The following is a 24,056-nucleotide window of genomic DNA, read 5'->3' on the forward strand; positions in this document are numbered from 1 at the left end:
TTCCAGAGATGGACTCTTTATCTTATATTAATGTGAACTACAACACAAACTACACACCATTTGTTTCCCACACATGGTGACTAATATAAGGGTGACTGCTTGTGCCCTCAGCACAAAACTTGTACATCATTCTTTCTTGATTACAGTCAGTTCATTAACACCCAACTCAATCTCTACAGAGCACAAATGAAATGGAAGTATTGCTCGGTAATGTAAAATGATTCTTCCCTGGTGTTGGGATAATCAGTAAGACAAACCAACAATGAGATAACAGCAGCAGCAGCCTGCCGGCATGTGAGTCTGTTTTTCTGTCCAAGCAATCCAAATGACATCCAATAATGTGGGGATGCTCGTCACCATGGCTACGCAGCATGAGTCATTGTGAAGTTCGTTATGGAGACAAAGGCCTGTGTCGAATGTATGATTATGATTAGAGAGACAGAGTTAGCCTAGATACCAGCACACATACAAATATCGTATTTAAATATACCGTATTATACAGAGACAGTTTATTCTCAATTTATCCTTTACACCATGCAATTCCACACTTATCAATCCCTCTTCCGCTTTCAAAATAAAAGCCCCTACAAGTGCATTCTGTAACTCACTCTTTATAGGTTTGTATCTCTGTTACCAGCTGCATCTTTGCTGTCACTATTTGTTTTTGTATTGTTACTGTTGCTCTAGCACTACTCTCTACTGTCACAGTTAGAGGTGGGAGAAAGTAACTCAGTACATTTATATTAACATGTTTTTAAGTACAGTTTTGAGATACTTGTTCTTTATGTGAGTTTTTCCATTTTCTGCTACTTTATATTTCCACTCTACTACAATTCAGATTCTATTTCACTACTTTAATTTGATAACTGCATTCAACAAATAAATTATGATTCAAATGAACTCTTTTATTTTTGATACTATAAGTAATAGTAATGTAATTCACTGCCAGTGCATTTGAACTTTTTTTTTGTAAAATTTTGAACACATTACTTTTAAGTTATTGTATACAAAACACTGCAGCCTGGCTGTTAAATAAATCCAACTAGATCCTCCCATCCCTTCTTTGGCTCCCCATAAAGCAGCATAAAGCCCCAGTGCATGCTATCGTGCATGTATTGACTTGACACTGGACAACAGCAATATACATATTACCCAGCAATCATCACTGCATATCTGACAAAAATATCAAATAAAGGAAGAAATTAGTTTTTTAGTTTTAGATGGCAACTGTCTATTTAAAAATAAATAAAAAAGTAAACCATGACATACAGCAAATGGCACTGTTTTTAAATTAAGAATGTTCTCTTATTAATCCTCTTAGAACACAGATATTCAAGGTGGCAATCTCTATCACTTGCAAGGGCCTGCTCTCTCTACGGGCCCCTCCACCCCACGGGCCCCAGTGCAACCGAACTGTCTGCACTGTCTCTATTTACACCCCTGCCATAAAGTAGCATACAGAGTAGACATCAGGACCCTGCTTATCACATACAGCCCTTAGGGCCCAATCCCTCGAAAACTGAGACCTAGAAGGGCGTGTTCGATGACCTGGGAATGAGAACGGCTACAGAGACTGTACAAATCTTGAGAGACTTAGGTTTCACCCATGCATAAGATACATCCCCAACAAACTGCAGTTTTCCCCAAAGTCAATTAACAAGCCATTTCATTTTGACAGAGCTAAAATACAACAGTGAAACAAGTACCGTTCCTTAAAGTGTCCTAAGAATCTTCTCAGTGTATCTGAGATGTTACACCAAATAAATGGAAGAACAGACCAATGAATGGAAGGAAACTGTCCTGTGGTCCTCCCCACAGTTTCAAAAAGCTTCCGCAGACAAAGTCTTTCTCTCTCTAAATACTCTGAAAGCTGACTCCCCTGCCCACCCACAGTCTGTTGGCTGCTTCACCCTGTTCTTATCTGTGAAGAAAAAGAAACAAAGCCAGTGCCTCCTGTTGGATGAATAGCTGCACTTTCTCAAGGATTTTAGGAGTGATTGCTGGTGAAAATGGGTTGCTGTTAAAATAACCAACATGTTCATCGTCTTTGACAGTCAGACGCAAAGTACTTTCTCCTTAATATGCTCTCATCTGTGAATGCGAGAGTGAGAGAAACAACAAAAACGAGTGTTTACTCTCTGTCTCGACTCTTCTTTGAACTCATTCACTTCAGCTCACTTGTCCTCCCTTTCCTCTTACACCCTCTTTCTCTCTCCTTCCATCCCGTCCATCCTGGCAAACAGAGTGGGAGCGAAGGGTGAATTAATAAAGGAGTAAAAGTGGAGCACAACTCCCTGAGGTCCGCCTTTTCTGGGACGCTGACACAGAGAAACACACACACACACACACACACACACACACACACACACACACACACAAAATGACAACACAATCTACATAAAGGCCCTGACACACACACACACACACACACACACACACACACACACACACACAATGTAAGGCAAAAAGCCACATGCATTCTCCTCCTGCATTACTGAGGTGATGAGATGGGGTGAGGGGGAGACACAGAGAGAAACAATCCATACATCTCATCATCTGCATGCCCCTCCCTTAGAGTGCGGGGACATGAGGAGGGAGGACAGGGGGAGTGAAGAGTGGAGGCAGTTGAGGAAGAAGGAATAGGAGGAGGAGATAGGAGGGCAAGAGACACTTGAGGAAGGATGCATGGAGAGTGTCGCCCTAGGGGATGAAACTCACAATGGTCCCATACTGTGATTCCCTCTCTTATCTCCTCTTTCCTTTCTTTTCCCCTCCTCTCTCATTTCCTTTTATCTCCTCTTTGTCTCCTTTTCTTTCTACTCTTCTCTCCCTTATCATTTCCCTTACCTTTCTTCCTTCCTCTCAACTCTCTTCCCTCTCTTCTCTTGTTGCTGTCTTTCTTTTTCCCACCTCTCTTCTCCTTTCCTCTCCTACCATCTCTCCTCACCCTTCTCCCTTCACCTTCTTTCTCTTCGCCTTTCCTTTCCTCTCCATTCATGTATCCTCTCTTCTCCTCTTTCCTCTCATCTCCTCTTTTCCCTTCCCTCTTTTTCCTCTTTTCTTTCTTCTCCTATTTCCTCTTATATCTCCTCTTTCCTTTCCTATCCTCTCTTCCCCCCTTCCTCTTACACCTCTCTTCTCTTTCCTCTCCTCCTTTTCATCCTTCCTCTCCTCTTCCCTTTCCTCTCCTCACCTTTCATCTCCCCTCTCATCCCTCATTTTCCCTTTACTCTTTTTCCTCTTTTCTCTCTTCTCCTATTTCCTCTTATATCTCCTCTTTCCTTTCCTATCCTCTCTTCTCCCCTTTCCTCTTACATCTCTTCTTTTTCCTCTCCTCCTTTTCGTCCTTCCTCTCCTCCTCCCTTTCCTCTCTTCATTTCTTTCCTCATCTTTCATCTCTCCTCTCATTTTCCCTTTCCTCTCCTCTTCCTCTCTTATCTCCTCTTTCCTTTCCTTTCATCTCATCTCTCTTCTCCTGTTTCCTCAACTCACATCTTGTCTCTTTCCTTCCCCCCTTTCCTTTCCTCTTCTCTTTCTTTCCTCTCATGTCCCCTCTTTCATCTAGTCTCCGCTCCTTTCCTTGCCTCTCTCCTCTTCCCTTCTCTCAGTGAGGTGAATATATAGATTACGTAACAGAAGTACATGTTGCATGGTGAACACAGAAAACCTGGTAATGACACCTCGGAGGGAGGTGGGATGTTACTGTAACACTATGGTCCTATCTGACAAAATCATCGGCCAAAACACAGCCTGAAGTGTTTTAAAGATTAAAGAAAACAAGAAAACAACTGATATACATGTCACCGCCAAATCTAAGCGGCTTTCCTGGTTTCAAACACACCTTAAATACACCATGAAGCATTTGTATTGACAGGTTGCATTACAGTCAGGATGCTATTGTTTATTAATGGCTTACACTAATAAAACCTGTTAATAATTAAGCCTCCTTTAGCAAGGGAAAAAAAGGCCCTCAGGAGTTTCATTGTAATTCAAAGCGTTGTAGTGGGCACGGTCAGGCACTGGGGATCAAGCCAGAAACTCTTCAACTGCTTGCTACATTTCCTAACAGATCTGCCAGCCAGAGAGCTTTCCCTCCCTTGAGTCCATCCATCTTTCTTTTCTCTCTGTCCATCTCTTTGTTTTCATCTCTTTTCCCTACAATCTGCTGATCGAAAGAAAGAGAAGAAAAAAAGGAGCAGATGAATGAAATTAATTGAATCAATCAGTGAGTGAAACTAACTATATTACTGCATAAACTGAAACATTTTAAATTGTTATGACAGGGTTACAAAAGCTCATTAAAAAGTTCAACTGCTTTACTGTTTGTGAACTGTGTGCCACCAGTAAGTGAAAAGTTTCTTTCTTTACAACACTGCTGTGTAGTGTTGATAAGTGTTGGCACATGCTAATGGTGGCAGAAGAAAAATTAGATTCAAAAAAGTATAAAAGAGATCGCTGTAGTTACACATTAACTGCCCCATTTCAGAATAATATATTTTAATGTATATATTATATTATTGATGCCTTAATGTGTTCATCACTTTAATGTTGCAGCTGGTAAAGGCGGAGCTCATTTCAATTTCTTTATATATTACAGGGCAACAAAATCTGTAATAATATATCATAATTTACTAGTTGATTCATATTTTGTATTGATAATCTGAATCTGCAAAGTAACTAAAGCTTTAAAATAAATGTAGTGCAGTATAAAGTGCAACATTTGCCTTTAAAATATAGTGGAGTAGAGGTGCAACATACCATAAAATGGAAATAAACAACAGTAAATACCTCAAAATTGTACTTTAGTACAGTACTTGAGTAAATGTACTTGCATCCCACTCCTAGTGCCCACTGGAACCTTAGATATAAAGTAACAAGCTCTTTTTTTCAAGTGAGGAAAGCTAACAATAAGATGATTAAGAGATTAAATATTGATAAAAACATCAAGGCATTTCATCCCAGAGAAGAGATGTAATGTTTGCCTTGACTCCGCTTAGTGGCCAAAACTGGAACAAGAAAAAAACAGTCATAAACGATACAACAGGGGAAGGATGAAAGCTCACCAAGCTAGGGTAACAAAGGCTCAACAGAGATAAAGATTTAGGACAGATTTAGATGTAAAACGTTTGAGTCTTTGGGTCTGGTTTAAAAACAAAACAAAACAAAACAAAACAAAACAAAAGATTCCAACATCTTTATCTGGTACCTGTGAGGGATTACCTCTTATTCTCACTTTCTCTCTGCTGCACACACAGGAATTAAAGCAGCATTAAACCTGATGCTGAAAAAGGAAAAACATGACAAAAACACATAGAGAGGGAGAATAAAGGCGTGAAATCAGTGAGGAGAAAGAACGCAAAAGAGAGAAATAGAGCAAAAAAGGGGAAAACATGCAGAATAAAAGTGAAAGAAAGAGTCGGAGCTAGAAGCAGCGTGAGGGAAAAAGAAAAGAGAGCTTCTTGCAGAAGCCCAGGGGGTATCCTGCTATCCCAGAATGCTTTGCTCTAACCTACTTTGGTATTTCTGTTTCTGTCTTTGTCTCTGCAGCGCTCTGAGTGGGCTAGCTACCCCATACACACCATATCTGACGGAGTTTTGTGCATGTGTGTGCTCCTTGGATTTCTATCCTTCCAAGGACCAATGTAAAAGGAATACACAGTACATGTATTTTACCTATACGTCCGGATACGCCCCCATGTCTGCAAGCATCTGATCACTGACCGAACTATGAAGTCATTAAGTTAAGTTTTCCTAAAGAGGTAAAAAAAAAAAAAAAAAAAAAAAAGGCCTTTTGTTTCTTCTTGGGGGAATATATGACACACAGACGTGGAAACACACACACACACACACACACACACACACACACACACACACACACACACACACACACACACAAGATGGGACGAGTGATAAGGATTCTTACGGTTCAAAAACCTCAAAACAACAAAACACTTGTATGAGTGTAGTTTGTGTGTGTATTCATCCACAATGTAACTGTGTCATTGCGAAGTGTGTTGTGTCCTTAAGTCAGTGCAACTGTAATAGGCCTACATATTTGTGTATCTCTATGTTTGAGAGTATCTATGGGTGAATGAGTGTATGTGTGTGAGTGTGTGTGTGTGTTTGAGAGCTGTGCGGGCTGAGTGGGCAGCCTGACGACCAACTCAGCAACACTCTGTTACCATGGAAACTAATGAGCAGAGCATGGAAAAGAGGAGTGTGATGAAATGGAGAGGAAGTTCTATCTATCTATCTATCTATCTATCTATCTATCTATCTATCTATCTATCTATCTATCTATCCTACAAAATTTTACTTTAATTCTACAAAGCCAAAGCCTAACCTTAAAAAGTGACCTAGTGAGAACTCGATTTGTGTCCCCATAAGAGAGGTGAGTTCCCACAAGATGATTATGCACACATGCATCTATAATCAATGTGACTTTCAACACTGGAACCAGGGCTCCACCTGCTGCATGCACAGGGATACACACACACACACACACACACACACACACACACACACACTATTTAAGCCTTTAATCTATCACAGTGATCGAACCTTTTATGCTTTTCCACGATCATTTCCTAACGACTCATTAACATACAAATTCATAACAGTGTTAAATCTGAATAAACGTCTCCAAACTATCACAATGACTCATGACTGTCCATACTAATCACTCACTGTCCCTTTCAGCTGCATGTTCAGACGTTGTTTTGGTAACCTGTTGTAATCGGTCACCATTAACACCTAACTCCTACCTCACGCACTCCATGCGTACATGCACATGACTTTAACCACATCAGCAAGGAGGCGACTGTGTTTTCACCCCAACTGCTGAGTTTTGCTCTTTACTTGCCCACCCCTGTTGCATTGTTTGTGCCAAACAAGTGAGCAAAACTCCATTAACATCCTGACCGAGGACAGCCCACACTTTTTATATTTCTCTGTTAAAACACCAACGACATACAGTAAACCACTGCTGAAGGCCTGCACTGAATCAATCCAGGATGCATCAGTACATTTGGTAATAAGCTTCAAAATGACAATGAAAAAGAAAAGTGTGGCTGAGAAAAATAAAGAAATGAAACTTTGATTTTTTTTGTTCCAATGCATTGTTCTGCTGGGAAAACTTTGGTTCTGGCATTCATGTGGATACTACCTGACATGTTCCACCCACTCAAACATCATTGCAGACCAAGTACCCCCCCTCAAGGCAACAGTACTCCCCAGTGGCAGTGGCCCCCCAGCAGAAAAAAGCAGCATGCCACACTACAAAAACTGTTTAGAAGGCGTAGCCCTAGCTCCTAAATTTCCCAGGTCCCAATCTGCCCAAGGATTCTTGTGATGTGCTGGTACCCCAGATGTACCCCTAATCCAAGGTGGGGCCTCTTGGATCGGACTTGGCTCTGACCTGTCGAGGCATGGACACAGGATCTCTGGGAGTGTCCTGCGGTGTCTGGCACCAGTGCGTTGGCGGCAGATCCATTTTGTCCAGTAGGTTGTGAGGTGGGTTAATGGAACGTGCTACAGATGTTCATTCAGATGGGGATCTGGGGAATTTGGAGGCCAGGTTGACACTTTGAGGTCTTTGTCACATTCCTTGGGCCATTCCTGAGCGATGTCTGCGGTGTGGCATGGTTCATTATTCTGCTGGGGGGCCACTGCCATTGGGGAGTACTGCTGTCATGAGGGGGGTACTTGGTCTGCAACAGTGTTTGAGTGGGTGAAATACTTTAGGCTTTGTGGGGGCTAAATTCCAATTGTAAAAACATCCATATCTCCATAAAAAACACACTTTTCGTGGTACTATACCAGCAGAAAACGCAGCAAAGTCTGCAATGGGTCACTAAAAAACATCCACGTCTGGTGGATTGTGGGATTGACCAAATTTGCCAAATTTGCCATTCAACCATTATTCATCAGCAGTGAAGCATCCTGCTGATCGTTGGGCCACATAGATTATTTAACACAGTAAACACTGAATGGAACAGACAGCAGATGGTATTCTGAAAGATCACTGGGAAGTGGAGTGTGGATGGGCTGCCAGAGCCGGCTGGTTTCCTCTCTTTTACCTCACGTCTTTCCTCTAATCCTCTTTGTCCTCCTCCTGTTTTTTCTCCTCTCTTTCCCCTTACTCCAAGTTTTGTTTAACAGAACTCCATGGAGTGACACCCCTTGAGGACATTTATCAGACTTTGCACAGCTCTCTCTGGAGCCACAAAAAGGCTTTATACAACTTGCATATGCAGTAGTACTCCCCAAGACCTGTAAACAGACTTTGATGTGTAAAATAGGTGGAGTTCCCCTTTAAGATAGAGGATACTGCAAGTTGCACACGTTATGAAGCCTTCTGAGACACATTTGTGATTCTGGGCTATGTGAACTGACTCATGCACATACCCGCATGGGCACTATATAGTCTACGTAAACTGGCCAACAACCGCAGGCTGCGGTTCACGCCCCAAACCGACCCATTTAATTGGCTAATAGTTGGCTCTCAGATGAGTCACATGCTGTCGTTCTCTCTCAGATACACACAAACACAAGCCTTACAAACAATGACGCACACAAATTTGCAATTAATGCTCTGCTAGCATTTACACAGACACTTAACTAAGCAGAAAAAACAAAACAGAAAAACAAACAAACAAAGAAAACAGGAGACGTCACACACATTAGTGTTTCTAGCTTGCAACTGTCAACAACTTTGGAGAGTCTGGAGAGCCCAGTCAGAGCCCACTCTCTCCTGTGGATCTGTGTGTGTGTGTGTGTGTGTGTGTGTGTGTGTGTGTGTGTGTGTGTGTGTGTGTGTGTGCGTGTGTGTGTGTGTCCATGGGCATCCTGTGTGTGTGGGCGGACAGTGAAGCTGAGTTGTCATGTTGGGCAGAACATATCTGCATATTCATAACCAAGCATCTATGCATATAAGCCTGCACACACACACACACACACACAGTCAGGTGAACACAGTTGTACAAAATCCCCACAAGATGTAAACAATATTTTTTTTAAACAAAACGACAATGGCGTCGTGCTGAGGAGGAGAACAGCAGGAGGCAGAAAGGACAGTGAGGGAAGAGGTGAGGTAGACAGAGAGAGAGCAAGAGTAAAGACACAATGGCAGACTAGAACGAGAGAGGAAGAGAATGAGTGGTAGGCAGGAGACTCTGTGTGGGTTGACTTTTTCTCTCTCGGGTGCTATGGTAACCTACAGAGCCGCAGCTAATCATAGAAGAGGAGAGGAGAGGAGAGGAGAGGAGAGGAGAGCAGAGGAGAGGAGGGTTCAAAAGAGGGATGAGGAAAAGAAGATGATAAGGAGGAGGGAGAGGAGGAAATGAGAGAGGAGAGCAGAAAGAGGAGAGGAGGAAACAAGAGGAGAGTGGAGGAGAAAGAGTAGGGAGAGGAGGAAACAAGGGAGGAGAGGAGAAGAGAAAGGGGGATAAGAAAGAGGGGAGGAGAAGAAGGAGGGAGAGGGAAAATGAGAGAGGAGCGGAGAAAGATGAGAGGAGGAAACTAGAGAGGAGAGGAGAAAGAGGAGAGGAGAAAGAGTAGGGTGTGGAGGAAACAAGGGAGGAGAGGAGAAGAGAAAGAGGGGATGAGAGAAAGGAGAGAAGAAGGAGGAGGGAGAGGAGACAATGAAAGAGAAGAGGAGAAAATGAGAGAGCCAGAAACAAAAGGGAAGAGGACAAAGAGCAGGGAGAGGGGTAAACAAGAAAGGAAAGAAAGGGGATACGAAAGAAGGGAGGAGAAGAAGGAGGGAGTGGGGAAATGAGAGAAGAGAGGAGAAAGGGAAGAGCAGGAAACAAGAGAGGAGAGGGGAATAGAAAGAGGAAATAAGAAAGAGGAGAGGAGAAGCAGAAGGGGGAGGAGGAAACAAAGAGGAGAGCAGAAAGAGGAAAGGAGTCAACAAGAGAGGAGGGGAGAAAGAGCAGGGAGAGGAGGAAACAAGGAGGAGAGGAAAGAATCAGAGAAAGGGGATAAAAAGAGGAGAAGAAGGAAGGAGAGGCAGAAACAAAGAGGAGTGCAGAAAGAGCAAAGGAGTCAACAAAAGAGGAGGGGAGAAAGAGTAGGGAGAGGAGGAAACTAGAGAAAAGAGGAGAATGGAGGGGAGGAGATGGAAAAAGAGGAGAGGAGACAGATGAGGGAGAGAAAGACATAAAAGGGGAGAGAGAAGGAGAGCAAAGAGGAGAGGAAGACAGAAGGAAGGAAGGAAATTAGAGGAAAGGAAACGAAAGAATGGCGAGAAAAGGAAACAAGGAGAGGGGAGGAGCAGAAGGTAGGTAAGAGGAGAGGAGGAAACAAAAGTGGTCAGGAAAGCAAAAAGGAAAGGGGAGAGTAAAGAGGAGATGAAAGGTAGTTTAGGCAGTTTTTTAGTAAAACTGAAACTTCAACTAACAATCACTTAAGGAGAAACACACCGTTTTTAGCCATGCTTGTGGCGTGGCTCAGAGGATGGTCCTTTCCTTTTGTCAGTTGGTCCAAACTTAAACATCTCACCAACAACTACTGGATGGATTGTCATGAAAATTAGTGCAGAATATCTGTATCTTGGAAATTTTGCCATTTTACGTGGGTTTTGTGATTTTGTTGGCCGATATTAAATGCAGAGGCGCGCACACACACAAACGTCAGGTGGATTTCCACCCCTGCAGCTATATTTTTAGATCTTCAATTAAGCGTTTTGATGGCTTGTCCTGATCAAAACTGTGTTGATTCTGAACAGACAGTGTTTGATTGTCTCCACTGTCAACAGGAGGAACAAGCATTTCACTGATCGTCAATCACATTAAGGGATTTACATCTAACCAACATAAAGTGAGATCACTTCTGACAGTCTCTCCTGATTTCTGCTCACTCTGATTCAATCACAAAAGTTAACACACATAACATTTCCATAGGTCTGCTGGTTTATGATTCTGTTTTCTGTAAATCAAATCAAACGCAAAAAAAAAAAAAAAAGTGTTTGTGGGTGGACTTCTGTTTTGTTTGTTGTTGCGACAGTTGATGCTATAAACAAAGAAACTGCCAGGCTGTAAACATAAGAGGCTTTTGTTCCATGGCCTGTTGTATTATGTACGCCCTGGAGCACAATTAGTGCAAAATTAATCACAACATGATTCAGCCTCACGGAATAAGGTGAGCATTTGTCGGCCACCTACAGAAGCCATAACTGGCATAGATGGAGAGGCACCATGTTCTTACATTCATACAGCAGAAACAAAGAATAAAAACCTTCCTTCACCTGCGAAGGTTTGTGAAACTACATTGGCACACAAAACCAGTTTGAAAGTGTAAGATACACACATTTTCTTTCAGGAACAGGTGCAGAGATAATCAGCAGTGAAAAGTAACTGAGTACATTTACTCAAGTACTGTGTTTATATGTCTAGTAGGATTTAGTGGCATGTGGTGTTGAGGTTGCAGAGCTAAAACTTCTCCTGTGTGCCAAACACGTAAGAGAACAGCGACCAACATGAAAATGTGAATGGTCCTATCTGGAGCCAGTGTTTGGTTTGTCTGTTCTGGGTAACTGTAGAAACAACATGGCAGACTCCGTGAAAGAGGACCCACTCCATATGTAAATATGAACAGCTTATTCTACGGTAACAAAAACACAATGATTCTTATTTTAATGTGATTATAAACTACTAAAAACATAGTTATGAATATTTTACACAATGTTTGCCAATAGATGCCCCTACATCCCACACACTGGACCTTTGAGTTTGAGGTATTTCTATTTTACATAAGTATATCTAATTTGTGGCACTTTTACTCTGTTACTAAGTAAACAGTATTTTTTCTACTTGTCTGCAATTATCTGACAGCTGTGGCAACTTTTTGATTAACATTTTAAGGATTATAATTATGTAAAATAAAATGCTGTGTTACGTTTGATCCTTTTTCACTATAAACCCCTCAGATGGGTTTTATTTAAATGACTCGTTTGAGGCAAAAAGAAGTAAAACTCTCCACACAAAAAAAGTTTGATTTGAGAAAAGTGGAAAAAAAAAGAGTTTTAGCAGAACTTTTTTCTTCTTTAGTACCACATTCATTATTTTCAAGACTCCCTGAGATTTATCTTTTGACCCAACTCAAGCTACAACAGCAATATGCTGCTTACACACTGATGTATAACCAACCTAATAATGTCATATATAATAATGTAGCAGTCACAGAGTAGACTTTGTAGAAATTGTATTTTTACTCTTGATACTTTCATTAAATGTAGCTGATAATATTGTTTAACTTGGGTAGGGTTTTAAATGCCAAGCTGCCAAGTGTATTAGCTTTTACTTATGTGATGGATCTGGATACTTCTTCTGCCATTGGAGATAACGGTGGTCATTGGTTCTAAAGTGGTCCTGTAGTGGAGGACAATGGCTCAGTGGCTTTTGCAAAAACTGCAATTTGTCTCCAAGTGTCAGAGACACATTAAAAACTCAAAACACATAGATTCTCAGTCCTATGAATGCACTGATTCCTTATTCTGAACAACAGCACTGAGTAGACACTGGTTATCTGAAGCTGCAGAACAATCAGAGACATCGATTGCAGGCTGTTAGTTGATCACAGACTAAAAAGCCTTCATGTTGTACAATAGTGGAAACAGTTCAAAGTTATTCGGGTGAGTCGCTCTCAGTCTCTTTACTGTAGTTGTGTCATCATTTCTTCATGCCGTTTTCTTGATTTGTGACAGATGAAGTAAGTATCTTTCAATGTCGGCGTCAATATGTCACAAAAATCAGTGGAAACCTGGCGAGCTTTGTTTCTCTCATCTGTCTCTCAGAGTCTTTGTCTCCCTCTCTCTCTTTCCCCTCTCTGTTCATTTCTCACTGTTTCAAAATCCTACTGAGAATGATGCAACCATACAGTAACTATACAGGCAAGCAAACACACACACACACATACATACAGTGACACACACACACATACACACACAGGCAGTCTTTGAGAAACCAGACTACTTTGGAAATATTTCATCTACACTTTGTCTGAGTTCATTCACAAACAGAAAGCCCCGTCTTTCTGACAATCTTTCTCTCTGTATGTCTGTTTTTTAACCTGTCTGCCTGTCTGCATATATAGGTCAGGGTGCCCCAGTTGTAACTGGACCTACTTTGATCTAATTGGTTTACAGATGTTTTCTGTTATTCTGGCTGATTAGACCTCCCTTCAGGGAATACCTACGCTGGCAGTTTGATGATGTAACCAATCTCCATAAATGTAAAACAACCATAAATGTGTATATTGTCCCACCCTAACAGGTGCAGCAGCAGAGCCAGTGACGCTCTAGGCTCAGTTTATGCCTCTAATGTCATTACATCATCATTACACTCATATCGTAGAGCATCTGTTTTTCTTCTTAAGCCGAGAAGGTTGTTGATGAACGCTTACAGCTGTTGGAAGGTAATTCCAGAATAAAAATAATTCAACCTGTTTCTCAAGTTGCGGCACAGTTACCCAATTACAAGAAAGACAGTAACTTTCTGTAATTGTAATCTCCCTCCCCAAATCAAAGCTGTGTGACCAGCTGGATTATTTGGGCAACTACCACAGGGTCCCAGACCATGAGGATCTAAAACTCTCAGGTTTACTGCATGTCAAATAACACATTTTGTTACTTAATTTAGAGGGCTTGCTGGTAACGACCACAGCTTTGAGGATATTTCATGAATTCTTAAATAGTCTTTTGTACATCTAGATAAGTTCCAACTCCATTTCCCAATTCATATAAAGATGGCAGCTGGAAGTGACATCGTCTTCACCAAATTTGCCTTTATCACAGCAAACATTTCTGACTTGTCATGGCAGGAAAAGCACAGGAGTAAGTCAAAATAAATGATGGCTCAGCTCTATTTAATTTGCCCATTAAGCCTTGACAGTGTGAAAGTGACCCTGAACTGAAGCAGCTAAGTGGTTTTCCCTACGGTGACATGTCAAAATGTCCTCTGTGGAAAAAGGCCTGTGGCTCAGGAGCTGGAGTGGGTTGTCCACTTATCAGAAGATTGGCAGTTTGATCCCTGGCTAATCGAGCTCGAATGTCGAAGTACTCTTGGACAAGATACTGAACCCCAAATTCTGTGTGAGTGGATGTGAATGTCGAATTTGAGTAGCAGGTGACACTTGGCCTTGGCCACTAGTGTGTAAGCGTGTGTGAATGGCTAAATGTGGCTCTGTAGTGTTAAAAGCATTATGAATGGTCTGAAGACTAGAAAGACATTATACAAGTCCATTTAGTAGGAAATCTAGCAAAAATCTTTCACTTGCATCAAAAGTGAGCAACTTTTTTGTTGTTTTTTAAAAGATCACCAGTCGTCCTGAGAAGGTCTAATCCGCCAAAAGTGAAAACACTTGTGTACGATGGGTGTGTTGTCTTTAGCACCAGACTCATATCCCTCCACCTCAAGAAGATCTACTCCCGACCTTGACTTTAACTCAAAGTTTAACCTTCCCAGAGGCTCTTATCAGAAACCGTCAATCTTTAAACTGGCAGTTTTCCAAAAAAGAAAGAAAAGACAGTATGAATTATTCCCTGTAATTACTGGGGATTTTGGACATGCTCTATGATTAATGATGTCGCTTGGCTGCTGGAGCGATCCTTATTTGTAGATCTGTGGGATGACATCAGCTGTCAGCCACAGTCAAAAACATCAACACTTCTTCCTCAGGCAGATAGACCAAATCAAAATCCCCTCAACTAAGTCGTTTAAATATTATAAACTGCTTCAGACTCTATTGACACAGGCCAGCGTGTCACTACTTTTCCCCATTAGAAATTAAACCGCTGAAGCTCAATAAGGACGTTCAATAAGCAAAATGTTGCCAGGCAACAAATACAGCTGCAGCATCCATGCTGACTCTTGGATGATATTGCTTAGCAACTACTTTTGTTTGTAGGATGTTAAAACTGTACCTCACAGTGCTGCATGAGTGTGATACAGCTAGGGCCACGGGGTGTCATCGTGGCCAAATCTCCTTCAGAGAGATTGCGTAACCTTGGAACCAGACAGGATAATCATCTGGGTGTAAATATATATACACACACACTGGCAGTAACACCAGCCGAGCACACAACAAAACATGCACATCCTCCACACAGGAATCTGCTGAGAGGCAGTCCATATATCTATGGTACAGTATGGGACAGGTACTGTACTGGACATTAGTGTAAAACACTGTATAGAGTATTTTCTATATCTGCTTGCTTTAACATTGAAGCTTTTAAACTGGCCGCAACATACCATCACATCTAAACATTCTAAATGGCTTGTGCATCATTTTATACATGTGTAGGTGTATAAAATGATGCATAAGCAACTCCCCATGATGCACCTCTCCTGAGCACGGACCAAAAACTGTGTCAGTGTCATCCAACACCAGTAACACCCCTCTAAAGATTCAGTCAGCTTTGCAGTTTCATTTGTTTAAAGCAACATTATCAGATCTTTTAGCTCCTCTATTTAAATTGCATTTTGTGCAGTATTGTTTGCACCATTGTTCGTACTGACTAGCCGTTTCCCCCTGCTTCCACTCTTTATGCTAAGCTACGCTAACTGTCTCCTGGCTGTAGCTTCATATTTAGCATGCAGGTATGAAAATTGTATCCTCTCAACTAACTATTGGACAGAAAGGATTAGGCATGTAGTGGTGATGACTAAAGGTGAGGCTAAACTAGGGGATTAGGAATGCATTTTGTCAGTACAGGCCCTCAGATGTACAAATGTATGCGTGGATGTAATCATGAATGTAGTTTGAATAAGATGGCATTTTTGTATTCAATTATTCTACGAAATTTCAGACACATGAAATAGTCCCAGCATGAGTGTATTCTTGACACTTAATTTCAGTTTTAAAGGGACAATTCATCACAAAAATACATATTTTTCCTCTTACCCATAGTGCAACCTATCAGTCTAGATTGTTTTGGTGTGAGTTGCCGAGTGTTGGGGATAACAACCGTAGAGGCATCTGCCTTCTCTCCAATATTATGGAACTAAATGGCACTCGCAATGTTCCAAGCTCCAAAAAAATTAATATAAAAAACTCAACCGCAATGTTTCTTTCCAGAAATTACAACCCAGTTACTCAGGATAATCCACAGAGTTTGTTGTGAGCAGTTTCATGTAGGAACTGCATCACCGCACAGAAGGAAGCATGCATCTACTGCTAGCTCACCTAGCATCACTGAGCTAGCTAACCTTACAGCTCAGTCGAGGAGGACGCCATTATTGTTTAAATCTCGCGCTTTCACAAGAGCCTATCTTCCATGAGTACATGCACTCTTCCTTCTGCGCAGTGATGCAGTTGGCGGGTTTAGCTTGGGTGAAATAAAACAGTTCCTAGATGAAACTGAGGACTCATAAACAGTACTACAGGTGAGGGGAAATGTATGTATTTTTGATTTTGGGGTGAACTGTCCCTTTAAAACGAGTCATTTCAGTATACTTTTACAATTGAATTTGGCGATAATTGCAGTTTCACACCTCCTGTTGACACATTGCCGCTGACAAACTGTCACTGATACACTGTCATCCTGTGATCTTACAGGCTGTGCTAAACACGAATGATTTCACGAAACCTTTACCAGTCAGCTCCAGTCGGGCGAGATTTGAGGCTTACCAGGACTCAGATTTAATCATGTTACTGTACACTTGGCTGGAAGAATCTCTCAGCTGTGGGGCATCCCAGCGAATCCGTGGGCTAAGGTGAATACCATGTACTTGTGATGTTGTGGGCTCAAATCTGGCTCCTGGTCTGTCTCACCCCCTCCCACCCCCCCTTTCTCTCTCTGTCATCTTCCCTGCCACTGCTTTGCATGCAGTCTAATGAAGCAGAAACAAATCCCAATGCTTTATATCTGCAGTAGACAGAGCTGTGAAGATGAGATGTTTCCTCCTACGCAGACAGGCAGGCAGACAGGCAGCAGCTCGAGACACCCGAACACCTCCAGCTCCAGCTACTGTAATGCTATGGAATATCTGATAAAGTCTCACTGATAGCAAACAGGAAGGCTGCAGCCTCCATCGGAGCTGTTAGCTAAGCTGATGGATTTCTTCTGTAGATTTATACCTGCAGCGAGGATGTGAGTTCATTATGTGGACGATATCAGACCTGTAGTCACCGTACAGCTTCATAAAAATATAAACTGTATACAGGATCTGTTTAAGTTACCCAAGACGAATTCAAAAAGCAGCGAGGCTGCCATGTTAGTCAGTTCTCTTCCAGTTGACAAGATGGAGCAGAGTTTTATGAGCAGAGTGAGTCAGTTACAACAAGATGGTTGGAATGAAATGTCTCCATTCAGGAGGAGTGTGCGATCACAGGCAGGGGAAGCACAACATCCTCTTCAAAAATGTATTAGAAATAAGTCAGTTCCATCCACTGACCATCGATAAAGTGCATTTTTAAATATGAGATTTTTAAGAATTTTGATGCTATAAAAATGGGTGTAAGTTTCTTTTCAACACTGGGGTGGACACATATGGAATGGGGGTTTTTTGAGCATCACTCACTTAATTTCCTGCATTCTGGTTAATTTTGCTGCATCAATTTATTGTGTAACTGTCATTAATATTGTCAAAATAAAAGTCCTCTGCTACTTTCATGTTTTTATATTTGGGCGGATAAATGCACGTTTTAAATATTGAGGGGGATGCGTCCCCTGCAACCCCCGAAATCTACACCCATGGATATAAATACTTATTTTTTGGGAAGCATACATTTCTGTTTTAATCGGTCTTAAGCTAGCTTATGTTTAACTCAATTAATGTAAGTGTTGAAAATGTTTATCACAAATAAGGGCCATATCCAGGATTTAGAACATTTTGGGATCTTGATTTTAAATTCCCCTCAGATATTTCTGACTTGTCAAAAACTAGACTGTTTTTTTAAAAAAAAAAAAAAAAAAAAAATCATGAAATTTCACGTTTTATTTAATGATTTTTTTCCCTGTAAATTATATCTCCCTACATTATGGTCTAAAAATGTTGTTTCAAAACCTTCTCCACACTGCCATGTTATTCTATAAAAATCCCCTTTATTGTCATTTGTTTAGTTTCTGCATTAAAACAGTAAAAAATAATCAGAATTGTCCTAAAAAATATGTGTCACCAGGGTCAGTGCAGTGCCAAAATGACTTCTAGTGCTGAGCTTTGGACTGTCATTATATTTTAACAAACATTATTAGTTTCCTCTAACATTACTTAACATGGTAACAGGCTATTTGGAGCATTTCTTTAATTTTACCAAAACCCTGGTTAGGGTATGCATTAAAAATGTGAGCAGGATCAGTTAAGTTAGTCAACTATACGCTTCACTCATAAAAACGACTGTATGATGTGTTATGGTTGATTTTGTTTCACAGGTTATATATAATTCAGTATTTAGAGAGCCTATTGACATTAATACAAAAGACCTAAATCAGTTATATGGATGTTAAAACGTTAAATGTCTGTCAGGCTGCAACCAACAATTGTTGTCGTTATCAACTGACATCGATAAATCAACTGTTTTGTGTACAAAGTGTAAGAAAACACACATCAAAAGTACACTTAGCTAACTTGCTTGTTTCATCCAAGCACTATTGAATCAAATATGACAAAGGACAGTGGCAGTTGCTCCAATTTGAGAAGCTAGAACAAGTAAATATTTAGCATTTTTACCTGAAAAAGATACATATAATGATTATTTGGTTATCAAAATAGTTGCACATTCATTGTCTGCCAATAGATAATCAACTAAAATCATTCAGCTTTGCATGTAAAAGTTTGTAACTACAATATGTATACTGACAATCAAGAAATGCAAAGTGTTTATATTTTGGATCAAATGTGAGAGCCTTCCTAATTCTGTGTTATTGCCTAGAAGACAGAAAATGATTTTATACTGCTGCATTTCTACATTCACAAAAGTACAGCAAAACATGTAAGTCTGCATCTGTAACTTTTTATTTGACACAAGGGAAGTCTCAGTTCAAGACAACGTGTTCCCAACAGGGCACCTCAGCAGTCGAATTGTCTTTGTCACTGGATCTAATTTTCAGATATTGGGTCTTGGGAAAATTGTCTTTACAAGGTCACTTTGTCTCTCTCTGTAGTCCAACCCCAATTTCACAAAACCCCAACAGGAGGATGAAAATGCTCCTTAAAAAAAAGAGGAAGAAAAGCAAGATTTCCTGCAGATGAAACTTTTCACACCTGATTGAGAACAGCCTAAAAGTGTTTGAGGCCACTTCAGGTGGCTGGGCAGAAGACTCTCAACAGGAGAGCAGGCAAGCGGAAAGCCAAGTCCCCTGATTGTGCACAGCTGTGTCCTGAGGGTACGGAGGAGCCGGCTGTCACCCGACCCTGAGGTGACTAATGGATGTTTTAGGGAATCCTGGTGGCACGGAGAGCTGGGTGCGAGTGCCATTTCACTTACAGCGAAATGACCCGTGTCTCATTTTCCTTTTTTATGATCTTTCCAAATTGTAACCCAGTCACTGGGGATCAAAAGTTTTGTCACCTGCACACTTTTTAACTCACACATCAGGGATATATAAAAATATACATACAGATGGATGGATTCCGCCACACTATCCCACTAAATAAAGTCTCAGTGTCTTTCTAGGTTACAGTAGAAAACAGACACTCCTCCAAATGACTGTAGCAGAGAAGCTTTTCTGGACTAGTGGGACAGTGTGATGCTGCACAGCCCTGATACAGGAGTATAGATGGAGCGTTATGTAATTAATACTCCTCCTCCTATGCAGATACAGTAGGCAAGCCTAGAAATCCTGGCCTCAGCTGTAACTGAAGCCCCCGAAATGACTGACACAGCTCATATGGGTGTCATTTTAATCACTCTGGCTCCTATATCCCCATATAGACAAGCAGCTCTTGACTCAGCTAAAGCCTTTACTGTAAAACAGGCAGCCAACGGAACATACAGTAACACCAAACCCCCTCAGCCACGCAGCATGCAGAGAATCTTTCTCTCTGTCTCACCCACACACACATATATAACATACAGCCCCCCCAAAAACCCTGTTAACCTGCTATCCCATAATTCAGTGCTGGCAAGGACAGGTGACTGGTGAAGCCAAGACAGACAGAAAAGTGACAAGGGGCTTCTCTTACCAACAAATCCCCCCTTCTTCAGGAATCCTTCCCTCTCCTTTTCCCTTCAGCCGGCTTCTTCCAGCACTCCAGCTTTCATCTTTCCAGTAAACAGAGCAGGAGGAAGACGGCGGAGGACTTTATAGAATTAGCATTCCTCTTGCTCCTGTTGTTTTCTCTCCGTCTCTTCCTCTCTTCCAGATTTCTCCACAGTCTCCGGGGGGAAGCGGGAGCATCAGTGATACACCGCCGCGCGCTCCGCTGCAGGAGGCTGGACGTCAATCACACAGGTAACCTAGGGAACCGCTGCGCCCGCCTCCCAGCCCCCTAAGCCGGCGCTGATTGGTCAGCTGACAGGAAACCAGAAGTCCTCGCAGATCCACAGATGGTATACCGAGAGCTGTGGTGGGATCATGCACAGAGCCAAACAAACAGTAGTGGATTGCGGTACTTGTGAACTCTCTCTCTCTCTCTCTCTCTCTCTCTCTCTCTCTCTCTCTCTCTCTCTCTCTCTCTCTCTCTCTCTGACTTCAGTGCCTACCGCTTTATTTTACAGTTGCTTAGCAACAGACTGGCATGTGTGAGTGTGTGTTGCAGAGCAGGAGGAGAGATGTGGGAGAGAGAAAGTTCAAGTCCTCAACTCTCTCTCTCTTGCTGTTTCTGTCTCTCTGTCAGAGGTGTGGATGGATGTTGAATATTTCAGCTCTCAGCAGCAGCAGCAGCAGCAGCAGTCTGTCTCAGTATTATGGAGGCTGTTGTTGCTTCAGAGCAGCTTAATATAGGCAGGTAAATGCAGCACTGAGAGGTAGTTAAAAGGGGGAAGTCTTGGAATGAAAGGAGTGAACCAGAGAAAAGTTTAAGAATCAGTCTTATTTGAGAATAAAGGGAAAACACTCTCCATTTCATCTTTAACTTTGGTGCATTAAAATCCTTCCACCCAGAATGGAAGAGTTTAGAAGTGTGGAGACCTCTCAAAATGTCCATAAAAACTTCTCAAACCACTCCTGCAACAACATCCACGTTTATGCTTCCCATAAATAAGCTCATCATGTAAGCTCAACAGTCATGTTTTTACAAATATGCCCAAACACTCTGCATTCAAACCTTACCCACCATCCTGCCAAGTTCAAAGGATTGCACAAGTCAGAGCATCCTGCCTCCTGCACTTTCACTGGTCACAACTGCTCTGTCCTAACTCAGTAATCAGATTACATTTTTATATATCAAGTAGTGTGTCACTTGGGATGCATGTAAGGAGTTACACTGCTAACAGAGCATTTAATAAGACAACTGGAGACAAAAATCAGTTGTTACTGCAGTGATGAAGTTGCCACAACCTTCTGTAGAACAGTAAAGCTGATTGTACACACAGCTGTCAGCAGGGGGCGCCATTTTCACTGACTATAGTAGGGGAGAGAATTGAAACACGTACAAGAAAGTAAAGTTTTGAAGATGCAAATTGATAATTACATGTATTTTAATAAGTTAAACTCACCACAAGACTTTCTCAGATATACTCAGAGATATATTCAAAGAAAGATATATTCAGAGTGGTGTGGATGGAATGTGTTCAGCCCAAAATAGATTACTGATATTTGGGAGTGCTGTTTCTAATAATGGGTATACCTTTAAAACTAAGTTGAATTTGCCTGAAGTAGAAACACACCCACAGCAGCTGGGTCCTACACAAGGAAATAAACTTACATGCCTCTTTAGTTTGTTTACTGCTGATATCAGACATCAGTGTCACATTTACATGCTGCAATATCAAAGAAATTATTTGAATACATTTATAAAGTGTCTCAATAAAGTAGTTAGACGAGAGAAAATCCCCTCAAAGGACCTGACCTTGTCGAGTCCTTACTGAAAACATGCAGCCAGACTATCAGTTTTTGTTGTTTTAGTCATTAGGGTCAGATTATTGTCTGTGTCGTGAGAAAGAATATGCTCACTGAGGTCTAGGCCTTTCACTGCTGATGCTTTGGAGCCAGATTTCCTCTGCACACAGCTGCAGTCAGCCTCTCAGAGTGCTCACTCGAGGGTGAGAAAACATCAGGCAGTCTGAGAATTTAAAAAAAGGCACATTATGAATATTCATATGGGGAGAAGGAAACATATGGGAAGTGTTATCTTAATGTGATTGGGAGTAGCAAGTGCAGAAAGTGAGAGCTTTTTTCCATTTGCTTCAGACAGAAACTCACAGCACTTTAGTATGAGTTTCATTGTTAAAGTGGGCGTCAGTGTGATGGGAAACGAAAAAATGACAGCACTTCTGACACATTCATATACAATATGAAATTGCAGTACTTAAAGGAGCTGTATATGGCTTTCAGAGCATACGTATGATTCAGAGTCTGACCCAGGATTGTGTGCACATGGCAGTGGCTTCAAAATGTGTGTGAGGTATTGGGTGGCATGTTTAGAAGAATTCACCACACCCTTACAACAGATTGACTGGCATGGGGACAGTTACCAACAAACATACAAGCCAGTAACTCCGTAGTTAAGGAACCAAGCAAACATGTTTTACAACCCTTACGTTAGCTGACCCTTTTTGTCTGTGTTTTTTGTCTTGAGGATTGTCTTTGCAACAATGGTTTTGTGTACTACTTTTAAGTGTGTTTTTCCCCACAGTATTTCAGTTAAGGATTAGGTTATTAATTTTCAGCAAATTTCAGCTTCCTTCATTCTGGATAAACACCATCTTTGATACCAGATGGAGAGGGAATTGATCTGCGGAGACTGTAACATGGTGTTTCGCTCCACTGGGCTGCTTGAAAAACACCAAGCACTCCTCTGCGTTGGGAGCGAGGTAGGACACCTTCAGGTGCAGAGACACAGCTCTGAACTTCTCACAAGAGACAAACCTGGATATGTGGAGCATAAACAGACAAGAACCCCTGACCTTGTTCAGGTGAGTAGACTTAAGTCATACTGATCTAGTAAGGTGTGAGCGAATGGACGGGGGGTGCATCCCCTACTTTGTAGGAAACTAAAAAAGCAAATGATACAGTCCAAGTGGAGGGGTTGATTTACCTAAAAAATGCTTCATATCTGTAACAATCACATAAACTTTACTATTATAATATGAAGTCATGAACTTCCCACAAAGTTTAGAGTTATTGCTGTAGGGAGGTCTGTTTGCCATGTTGCTACATCAAAAAATGCAGTGACAATTTAGGGTAAAATACAAATCACAATGATTGAGCACTGGAGTTAGCAAGATAAATAGGAGTGTTTTCACTATGAAAGACAGTATTTGCTGCTGCTCTATTGGTTTGCAGATACTGTATAGGTGAAACTAACAAACTGATTTAAGGGGCACCTCTGTCATCGTGATTAAGAAACGGATGCAGTGTAAAATGCAGCACTTGTCTTTGTGTGTGCAGCTGAGAGGTCAACAAAGGAACATGACCAGGTGGAGGAGTGTTGATGCCAAACCTCAGCCAGCAAGAGCAGAGGACAAACTAGCAACCAGCCAGATTGAGAGGGCAACTCTGCAAGACCTCACACATGAGGTAAAACTAAACCCCCGCAGCCAACCGGACATCATCTCTTCCGCACCACAGCAGTGTCAACATCTAAACAACACCATGACAAAAAATAGCCATTTATTCACTGTCAGTTCCCAACAAGCCATGATTGTTTTACCTCAGGTTCAGAAGAACTCACCTGGGATGAGGGTGTCAGGGCAACATGTTGAGTACATACGACCATTTTAATTGTCACTTTACTGAGCACTGCAGGCGCTTTCGTGTTGTCTTTGATTAAAAATTCATGTTTGAATATCACTGTCAATCAAGACACATTGAAAGAGCAACTTCAAAAGGGGAGTAGGAAGGGTATTGTATTTTATAGACTTACAAATATACACATGCAAGCATTACTTTACCAGAGAACTGTCTTGAGCTTGAGTCACAAATTTGAGTCACAAGCCTCGACTTGACAAAA

General features: G+C 41.5%; 2 protein-coding genes across 2 annotated transcripts in view; one reads left to right on the plus strand and one right to left on the minus strand.

The window, feature by feature from the left end:
- Positions 1-20,365, minus strand: part of lrrc7 (leucine rich repeat containing 7) — a 149,022-nt gene extending 128,657 nt beyond the window's left edge. The window contains exon 1 of the mRNA XM_049587918.1: positions 20,127-20,365. The gene's annotated coding sequence lies outside the window, so the exon portion shown is untranslated. The remainder of the gene's footprint in view (positions 1-20,126) is intronic.
- ccdc17 (coiled-coil domain containing 17) overlaps positions 1-24,056 on the plus strand; it is a 42,288-nt gene that overhangs the window by 12,586 nt on the left and 5,646 nt on the right. The window contains exons 2-5 of the mRNA XM_049588597.1: positions 20,307-20,395; positions 20,781-20,845; positions 22,822-23,019; positions 23,495-23,623. Of these exons, the coding sequence (XP_049444554.1) occupies positions 20,307-20,395; positions 20,781-20,845; positions 22,822-23,019; positions 23,495-23,623 (481 nt within the window). The remainder of the gene's footprint in view (positions 1-20,306; positions 20,396-20,780; positions 20,846-22,821; positions 23,020-23,494; positions 23,624-24,056) is intronic.

This window comes from Epinephelus fuscoguttatus, linkage group LG10 (genome assembly GCF_011397635.1).
Source record: "Epinephelus fuscoguttatus linkage group LG10, E.fuscoguttatus.final_Chr_v1".
Lineage (NCBI taxonomy): Eukaryota > Metazoa > Chordata > Actinopteri > Perciformes > Serranidae > Epinephelus > Epinephelus fuscoguttatus.